This window comes from Triticum dicoccoides, chromosome 7A (assembly GCF_002162155.2).
Source record: "Triticum dicoccoides isolate Atlit2015 ecotype Zavitan chromosome 7A, WEW_v2.0, whole genome shotgun sequence".
NCBI classification, from domain to species: Eukaryota; Viridiplantae; Streptophyta; class Magnoliopsida; order Poales; family Poaceae; genus Triticum; species Triticum dicoccoides.
In genome coordinates this window covers 680,185,779-680,195,763 of record NC_041392.1, presented here as the reverse complement: position 1 = coordinate 680,195,763, position 9,985 = coordinate 680,185,779, and the positions used below count along the sequence as shown (strand labels likewise).

Sequence of the window (9,985 nt, the reverse complement as noted above, 5' to 3'; positions counted from 1 at the left end):
CGACAGTTGTGGGAGGGTTCAAGATGAACATGACAAACAGACACGAGACGGTCAGGAACCGTTGGATGTGAATATTACGGACCAGAAAATCTATTAAAACTTGAAACTAACAAACATGTGACCCCTTTTTACTTTGATTTTCAAAAATATCACGTCGACAAGTAACAAGCCCTTGCCAGCACCACCGTCGGTCAGCCCCACCTCCCGTGCCCATACGAGACTTGGAGGTGCTAGTCCCGCCAGTCGGGAGGAATCCTATACTTCCTTACGTTAGTTTTAGTGGTTTGGTCGGGGTGGCAAGGCGGCCGTACGTTACAAAGTTACAATAATGTCCTCCTTGTCTACCCCTACTTGGGCCAAGGGCGTGCGGAGATGAGTCTTTGATGGATCTTCTTGGATCGGGTCAGCATTGGTATTTCCGTATTTGTGGATCTCCTTAGATCCGTCGGCGTTCGTCTTCGACAAATCCATATGGATCCGACTGGCCCTTGTTTTTGCCCGTGTATTTGCGAGTATACGACCCTTTTAATTTACGCTTCTCATCGTCGACGGTGGTTACCATTTTGGAGCTTTAGCATCTCGTTTTCTCACATGTCTACAACAAAGTTTCTTTTGGCTCCGATGAGGGAGGGATGATGACAGTGACGTACCTTCGGCTTGCGATAGGTGATTCATGGACCTAGTTGTAATTTTTATTACATATCGAAATCTTTGTGTTGTTGTTGCATATTGTTAACACTCTCTCCGTTCCTGAATATTTGTCTGTCTAGAGATTTCAACAAGTGACTACGAAGCAAAATGAGTGAATCTACAATCTAAAATATGTCTATATACATCTGTATGTGGTAGTTCATTTGAAATCTCTAAAAAGACAAATATTTAGAAACGGAGGAAGTAGATTAGAGGACTTCTTGGAAAAAAATTAACTTTAGTTCTTAGCCATGCATCCATTGTGTGAGTGCATGAGGAATGCGACATTGAGCAACTAGCCGTGTAGATAGGAACAGGACAGGCAGTGAAGTCACGGTCAGAACAGATGACACGGTAAAGTAGGAGAATTTGGATGTGATACGCAGGGTTATCTTGGGGGCCGCCGCATGTGATGCCCCTCCACCGGAGAGCCCACTTGACGGCAAGGCAGGAATGGGATGTGATGAGGACGGCGACCCTGCCGGTCACCGGAGTCGCCCAATCGGCATCCGAGTTCGTATCATCAGGATCTAAAATCCAGAACACCTTTCCTGAATTGCTATCATAGCATTCGGATTAGAAATTCAGATACCTTTCCCGAGATATCGATCCTGCATCCCCTCAACTACGTGTCAAAGCGCAACACAACACCTGCGTGTGGAAGCGCAACACAACATTGTTGCAAAAACTTTAGACTGCAAACAACAGAGTCATCATCATCATCATCATTTCCTATCCTCTATGAAGGTGGAAACAAAACACGGATGCCACCACAGGGCCAAAGTAACAGCACTATGACTCGACGAGTCGGAGATTGGGTTTATTGTCCACCCACAACAGTTCAATTATGGGGTTTTACAGACCAGCATGAGCGTTCTGCAGCTTCAAGTCGACGCCGATTGATTTGATTGTTTTCATCGTACAGAATTATTATTATTCCAGGATACGAAAATGGCCATCAAAATTGCAGCCTTCACTTCCTACACTACGCGAGGAGACCTTCTGTGCTAAATCGTATCGTGGCATCATCGTTAGGCAACAAGAGACATGTGCCCGATCAGATCGAGGACACGGTTGCTGGATCAAGAAAACATAACAGCATAATCAGGCACACTGAAGATACGCAATAAATTAAAAGCTTGAACTGGTTAAGTGAACACTTACCTGTAGCCCCACTCGTTGTCGTACCAGGAGACGAGCTTCATGAAAGATGAACTTAGTCCCATACCAGCATTGGCATCAAATATGCTCGACCTTCAGTATAGAGAGATTTAGCGACTCCCAAGTTCCCAGCAGCTCGTTACTATTTCATGGGAACAGATACAAATACTTACCTTGTGTCACCAACGAAATCGTTTGAAACAACATCCTCATCTGTGTAGCCTAGAATACCTTTAAGCGAACCTTCTGATGCTTCCCTGGAAAAATGGTTAAATAAGTATTTTTTTCAGAGTTGGGTAAGCATATTGTTGGACTGAGAAATTTTCACAGAATAATGCTAATACAAAGTTCAAGAAACAGCTGTGGCATATTTACACTCATTTATTTAGGAAAACAAATTGGCCTTAATTCACATCAAAATTTCAACCAACGAACACTTTCCCTGTTTCTCTGTTTTTGTAAGCTGTGAGACCTACTTCTCCATTACCATGATCAAACGACACAGATAGTATGCATGGATTCAGTTGGTACCAGGGCAGGCACACCATTATATATTTCTTCCCAAGTGCTATTTCAATATTAACCTTCAACAACATGACAATTATTGTACCCTTAAGGAAAAGCATATTGTATCCTCTAACTTTAGTTTATAGAGTAACAAGCTACAGGAGTAATCCTATAAACAGTTACAGCCAAAAGATCACATACTATACCAATAAAGAGAACATGGAATAATAAAGTTGACGAGAAGTTGACTTGGTCAGAAAGAACAGAGCAAGGCACTGATGGAAAAGGGGGTGCAACCAGCAAATCAGGAGCTAACAAATTGCGAGAATAACTGTTAGATTGGTGTACATACTTGATAGCTGCTTTCACATCTTCATAGGAAGCATTTTTCTCAAGTCGGCAGGTCAGATCAACAACAGATACGTTAGGTGTAGGAACCCGGAAGGCCATGCCAGTGAGCTTTCCATTTAAAGCTGGAAGGACCTTTCCAACAGCCTGATATCAAAGCAAGAAGTTCAACACAAGAAACCTGCAAAAACAAAACATTTTGCTCTTTCTCATTGAGCAAATTATAAACCTTTGCTGCACCCGTAGAGCTAGGGATGATGTTTTGACCAGCACCACGTCCTCCCCTCCAGTCCTTCATTGAAGGACCATCAACAGTCTTTTGAGTGGCTGGACACATCAAATAAAATTATTACGTTACATACAAATTACAACTTGGTATGTGAGCATTGGTGAACTTCTCAGCCCATGACAAGTATTAACAGGGAGAAAGAAAACCTGTTGTGGCATGGACAGTTGTCATTAGGCCTTCAAGAATGCCAAACTCCTCGTGGACAACCTGCAAACAATAAACATAAGAATCATCAAGAAGGCAGCTGGTGGCACTATTTTGCAAGAAATAAAACTGTATTATATATATAATATGCAGTGATAAAGCGTATACCTTGGCAACAGGAGCAAGACAGTTGGTGGTACAACTAGCATTAGAGACGACATCCATGCTAGGGTTGTAATTCTTCTCATTTACTCCAACAACAAACATGGGAGCATCCGCTGACGGAGCCGATATCACCACTTTCTTTGCACCCCCCTGTTTAAGTGACACACAATGGAATCTCAACATTTTTGTTGTATGTAAATGGAAATTTTTCCAGGATATTAAATACATAGTCCAAAAAATGAGAAGGTGACCTTCAAATGTGCTGAAGCTTTCTCAACTGTTGTAAAAACACCAGATGATTCAACAACATATTCAGCTCCAAAGTTACCCCAAGGGATATCTGACGGGTCCCTGAAATTAAAAGTGAAAGCACATAAAACAAAGCAAACCAACAATGCGTTAGGGGAGATGGGACAAGCTACATTGCCACAAGATAAAAATACCACAAGCAACGAGTTGATGAAAAACGCTTGCAAATTTCTAGGAACAACATGTACACCATAATTTTACCCAAGTGAGCATTAATCAAATAATATATTGCCTTTCAATTTTTCAATGATTATTATTTGTACATGCATGTATGCAATACTACCAAACTGCAGATGAGCACTCAGCCACTTCCATAATAGGTGCCAAGCAACGCATATCCTTATTTCCAATTCATAAAGGTTTGATGATACATGAAAAGTATACTGAGAGTGTCCATGTATTCGCAGTGAAAAGAACACTTGATATCTGAATCTGACACTTGTCAGCATTGGGGTTGATAAGAAAAGAGATATGTGACACCACCTAAGATAAAATTACAGGTAAGTAATTAAAGAAGATTTTTGTCCTGACTTGCTAGTGAAACTGTAAGGACAAAACGAAGCATTGAGGAATCATTCATATAGAGAGCAATACTTACTAGAATATATAATTATATATTCAGCTAAACCTGGAGTATTCCTATACTCCTATTGTTACCTTTTGCTTGTAACTGAGAGTTTCTTCCCATTAATCTCCAAGGTTGACTCATCCAGAACTGTTATGGTTCCTTTGAATGGACCGTGTGTGGAATCATACTTAAACATGTAGGCCTAGAAAAGGACGAATATAGTGAATGAATCAAACGGGATCTTCAGATGAAATATGATGCACCTGATACAGCTTGAGATTTAAATCTGCTGAATGAAAGAAAATAACAAAGGTACAACAAGAACAGTAAACATGACAGTTTTCTAACTGAGGACTGCACCTAACAGATTATACGAGCATAATGACACAAGCTGAGCTCCTATTTTTGGGCAAGATACATCCAACATATAATATAGCTCACACCATGGCTTGTGCAGTCCAAGTTTCCGTACACATAAGCAACTAGGGCAACAAATAGAATATGGATGTAATCTTTTCAATTTCCAGCATGCAATGAAGATCAAAAGATGGATGCTCGGTTCAAGCTTCATATATATGCAAGTCAGATAAGATCAAACAAAGCATCTCTTCACTAAAGCAAGAAGCGTATAAAATTACAGTGATGCATAATAGTTGTGTGTGTCGGTTCGTCCTGTTTCAAGAAATATCTCTACAGGAAACATATGGTGGTGGAATCGTGAATAGTTATTCAGAAGTACAGTGAAGATCACCAGTTCTCATCTAACAGCTCACTAAAAAATCATATGGAAGATCTGAAAAACGGATCATTACTTCCTCATGCTCGATATGCATATCATTTCATGAAGAATCAAACAGCTGTAAATCAAAAACAATAGTATGGTCACTTATCATCTAACAAAAGTTGCACAATGTGGATATCTGGCATTTCAAAGCATTCCAGCAGATGTTGTGCAGTCTAAAAATGAATTCTGTGCTGATTTCTTACCATGTACTTAGCATCGATAAACGGATCATTGACAGCCACAACTTCAATGTCATCTCTATCAATTGCAATTCGCAGAACTAACCTCCCAATCCGCCCAAAACCTGCAACAAAAACGTAAGTGTACCATTGTAACCAAAGATTAAAACAATTTAGAGACCACATACAACAATTTAAAAAACAGAAGAAGGTTAATGCATAGCCCAACTATCCAAATGCACCTGGTAAACATTATGAGCCTTAATGTGTCTAGACTATAAATTGTAACAATGCCATTTATTTTTGCATCTATTAAGAAACTCACCATTGATGCCGACCTTTGTCTTCTCTCCGCTAGAAGATTCTACGGAAAGTGAAAAGGTAAAACTGTGTCAGACACAACTGCAGGCTGCACCGATCTCTACAGAGCAGAGATGTTTCGTGCATTGAAGAACTTACGAGGGGTGGCAGGGGGCGCCTGTGTGGCGGTGGCTCTTACGGGCTCAATGCTTCTAGCACTACAGTTGAAGAAAAAGGCACAGTGTTACAGGTAATACAGAAGGAAGAAAAACATTGTCTTGCAGATAATATGCAATAACCATGACCATCAACTGTGAGTGCTTAGTGCGGTCAAATCACACAACAAACTGAGAACACGAGGGATCGATGTCGGGAAATTTGCAAGATCCTCCAAAGTTTGTGATCTCAGTTGTACTCTTTCCCATCCAAAAAAATGCAGGCTGACGGCCATTTGAACAAGCTGAATGAAAGAAGGCAACAAGAAGACAACTCACGGTGAGGAGGTAGCTCTGATGGATGGTAAGCTGCAGGTAACCTTGCTCCTCACACACGACGCCTGCACCGTATATCACCAAATAGATCATCAGGAGAACTTTTACCGTTTTATAAGTTGCAAAAACATTGAGGTCTCTCTGTTTTTTGGACAAAAAATAAACTGCTAAATTCTGGCTAAATCAACGTGAACCAATCTAGACCTGGATTCAGGACAGCATGAATACATTCAGGAAAACCGAGCTCTGTGTTTGAACAAAAAAAAACGCTAATTTCTGGCTAAATCAGCACGAACCAATCTAGACCTGGATTCAGGATAACATGAATACATTCAGGATCTGAGGCTGCTAAAGTGGGTGGAATACGACTATCAATCAAGCGGTTAAAGAACGCCAGGTTCCATTAATCGGATATCAACAGGAAAAACAAGTTGGCGCAACAGAAAAAAAAATGCAGGCAGCCAACTCTCGCCGCGCAAACAACACTTGGATTGTAGTTCCATGAGTTCCATCAAAACAAGTGTAAGGATACCACGGGGGAGTTGGGAGATCCGGGATGGGGGGGAGGGGGCGGACCGTGAACGAGACCTTGATTGGGGCGGCGGCGCGGGATCCGGCTGCGGCCGAGGAGGCGGAGGCGCGGAGGGAGAGGGAGAGCGACGCCATGAGGTGGAGCGGGCTGCGGTTGGACGGAGGGAGGCGGAGAGGGAGAGGGAGACGGCGGCGTGGGCGGGCGTTGTGCAGCGAGCGAGCGATCTCCCTCTTCTTCGGGTCTCGGTCTCGGTCCCGAGGGCGGAGTTGTTTATGAGTTTTTATTATTCGAGTCCTTTTCTCCCTGCTTTTCTTTCTTTTCCTTTGCTTCTGCTTCTCTCCCGCTTCGCCACCCTTCCAATGCAAATTATGACAATCAAAGTGTTGTTTTAGAAATTCCTTAAAAATAAAGCCGATATATACTATCCCTCTCCTTTTTTATTGCGGGATATATACTCTCTCCGTCACATAGTGTCGTACATTACGGGACGGAGGGAGTAGAAATGGAACTCCACAAAATCTGTTGCTTGGTTTGAAGTTTTTTGTGTGCAGGTACTGGAATCGATATCTATACTTGGAGCCATTTTGAGGCGCCATTTGAGTTGTCCATCGACATAAGCCTCCGCCCCTAACCGTCGAATCGATGGTTTGCTCTCGTCGGTCAATGCCTTCGAGAATCTCTATTCTAAAATAGTGTTCGTCCCGAATTAGACGGTGCAATTGCGCATCGCGCAGCATTAGAAGAATCCTACCCACAAGCTAGCATTAGCTTGAGTTCTAGGAAACAAAAACAAGCCTCGATGATGGTCACACCGGCTTTTTCTCGCCTCTAGTGACCAAATTGGCACCAAAAATGAGGGAAACCAAGGATCAACATTTTAGGAGTATGATTTTGTACTCTTTTTTATGTGTCGCATTAGCAGTAGTGCCTTGGCGATGGATGTTGCACCACACACGATAAGAGTGTCATTGTTATATCCCTTTGACCCCGTGGTGTTTGCTCACACCGATCATCGGCTTTCGTCTCGATTCATGATACTTCAGTCTTTCTTAATAGCCGGTGGCAATGCTAGGTTTATTTGGTCAATGATCATTAGCTCTGCTCTTTGGTCTTTCTTCTTCCCTAGTAGGGGATCCAAGCAGCGATTTGGACTGGTTGCATTGCAAGCAGGCCTGAAGGCCGACCCGGCGCGAAACACATTCACCGTGTCAATTCCCATTTAGTTTATTCATTTTTGTTGCACTGAAATCTGTTATTTCATTTATCTTTTAAATAAATTACTTGCCCGCGCTTTTTGGGGGGCTTTCAGGGCGGATGACGGCAAATGGGTGTTTGGGCAATATCAACATTATAAGTCTTTTTCATTGTGTCAATATCCAACAGTTTAGCGTAGTAATCATTCCACAACTCCTTAATAATATGTGCATTTTGCAAAGATGTCTCATTCCCAATGCTATCATCATGTGTAACCTGCATACTTTTATTTGTTATACAGACAATTCAAATTACGATTTTTTGCAGGGAGAATTTCATCCTTTTAGTTTTATCATCATGTCTCTCTATTATTCATGTTTGTATTTTTTTTGTGGGGTAAAAGCGAGTTTTATTTCAAAATTATAGAGTTACAGTCAAGAGGCAAAAAATCCTCCATACATGGGGTCCCTCTGTGTAGCCAAACAGCTGTGCTACTTTCAGTATGGCCTATTTTGGTGTCGGTGAACTTTCTGGGGAATAAACTCTCGATCTACCAGTAATGCCTTGATCTCCTGCAAATATAGAAAGAGACGTCGATAAATTTGACTGGACAATTATAGAGAGTTCCGTGTGTTGGATTGCAAGGGCCATCCCTTGCATTATTGCATGTATTTTTGCTCCGAGAGTGTCATTGCGGTGGAACAAGAATATGTAAGCTACAAAAATGACACTCCCATCATGTCTCCTTAATATCATACCTGTAGCCGCTGTGCCATCAAGTGTCGGAAATGAACCGTCCACTGACAGAGTTGTTTTGTTCTCCGGCGGCCCTGACCAAGACAGTATAGGTCTAGCAGGCCTCGGCTGCGACGGCATCCTTTTTTTTGCGAAACAAAAGATCTTGCATTACTCAGCACAATTTACAGGATTACATTCTCGTTCTACAATATCTCGGACTACTTCCGGACCAGAGCCAAGCCAAACAACCGTTCGGCGTTGTGTTCTTCCAAAATTAGCCAGGGAATGACTAGCCAAATTACAGCATCGACGAGAATGAGTAATGCAAGAGCTTTTTTCCTCCATAAAACTGATGATCTCCTTCACGATGAACGAAAACTTGGACTTGTTGCTAGAACCTCCGACTATCATCTGGACTGCTTGAAGACAATCCGATTCTATATCTAGAGGCAGCATGCTCCACTGGATTGCAAGAGAAACCCCCTCTCTCAAAGCTAGCAGTTCAGCTTCAAGAACATCATTACACCCATATATATGTCTACAGGAGCTAAAAATTATAGACTCCTCATGGTCCCTCAATATCATTCCACAACCTGCCTCCTCTCCTAACACCGAAGCATCAGTATTTAATTTCAGCCGTCCAACACTCGGCTTCGCCCACAGTGCATCTGCAGCCACATCTGCCTGGAGTCTTTTATGGCTCTTCTCAAGGCCTATATTCAGCACCACTTTGCCCTTGATCGGATCATCGCTAGGGTTGGAATTAATTGCAGATAAAGAGGAGAGGTAACTAGACAGGAAGCGGACAGAAACTTCCATTGGTGGCGGCCTTTTATGGTGCACCAACTCGTTTCGAACAAACCAAATCTTCCAAAACAGCATCATCACAAGAGCTCTGCCTTCCTCATTTGTTTCAGCTAGAAGATGGATGAACCAATCAGGCCCCACATGTTTTAGCATGGTCCTGGAAGGAAGGTTCCACACCTTTGCCATCAATTTCCATAGGACCACTGCATGATTGCAGGAGCAGAAGACATGGAATGAATCCTCATCCTCTCTACCGCACACTGGGCATAAAGGCGAGACTTCCAACTTGCGTTTAACTTTGTTGGTCCTGTTCGCTAAAGAATCAGTAGCTAATCTCCATGCGAAGCTCTGAACTTTTGGGGGAACCAAGCTTTTCCATATGTGACTCCAAACTGCTCTCGTGCCATCCGGAGAAGAGCTTGAAGAATGCTCCTGATGGTTTGAGGCTTCATCGCTAGCAAGTTTGTATGCACTCCGGACAGTAAAAATACCGCTTCTTTCAGGCGCCCAGGCTAGAAAATCCTCCCCAACTCGAGGTGACAGGCGAATCTTCAGTATCTCAACAATGTCCACCGGTAGGAAGTACCGCTGTAACTTCACCAAGTCCCAGTTACCACGGAAATCCATAAGCTCCGAGACCCACTTAAGGCGGCATCTACCCCGTGCAGAAATCAGTCCACCTGTAGGCTCACGCGCCACCCAGCGGTCTCGCCATATACGGACATGTTGGCCGGTGCCAATCCTCCATACCATGCCTTTTTTCAAGAGTTCTAGGCCAT

The 9,985-nt window shown here is 42.8% G+C and overlaps 1 protein-coding gene across 2 annotated transcripts; it reads right to left on the bottom strand.

Annotated features, from left to right (window-relative positions):
• Window positions 1-1,386: 1,386 nt before the first annotated feature.
• Window positions 1,387-6,727, bottom strand: LOC119329184 (glyceraldehyde-3-phosphate dehydrogenase GAPCP2, chloroplastic-like). 2 transcript variants are annotated; one of them, XM_037602187.1, is made up of 14 exons: window positions 6,512-6,727; window positions 5,939-6,000; window positions 5,604-5,662; window positions 5,470-5,508; window positions 5,169-5,269; window positions 4,271-4,383; window positions 3,556-3,655; window positions 3,308-3,454; window positions 3,142-3,202; window positions 2,936-3,033; window positions 2,711-2,853; window positions 2,025-2,108; window positions 1,855-1,944; window positions 1,387-1,767 (listed from the first exon to the last, which is right to left on the bottom strand). In XM_037602187.1, exons 1-14 carry the CDS (start codon window positions 6,599-6,601, stop codon window positions 1,722-1,724), a joined length of 1,233 nt encoding a protein of 410 aa, XP_037458084.1. In that variant the 5' UTR covers window positions 6,602-6,727; the 3' UTR covers window positions 1,387-1,721. The 2 variants fall into 2 exon arrangements, with proteins under 2 accessions (XP_037458084.1, XP_037458085.1); XM_037602188.1 differs by having other exon boundaries at window positions 6,524-6,726.
• Between the last annotated feature and the right edge of the window lie 3,258 nt (window positions 6,728-9,985).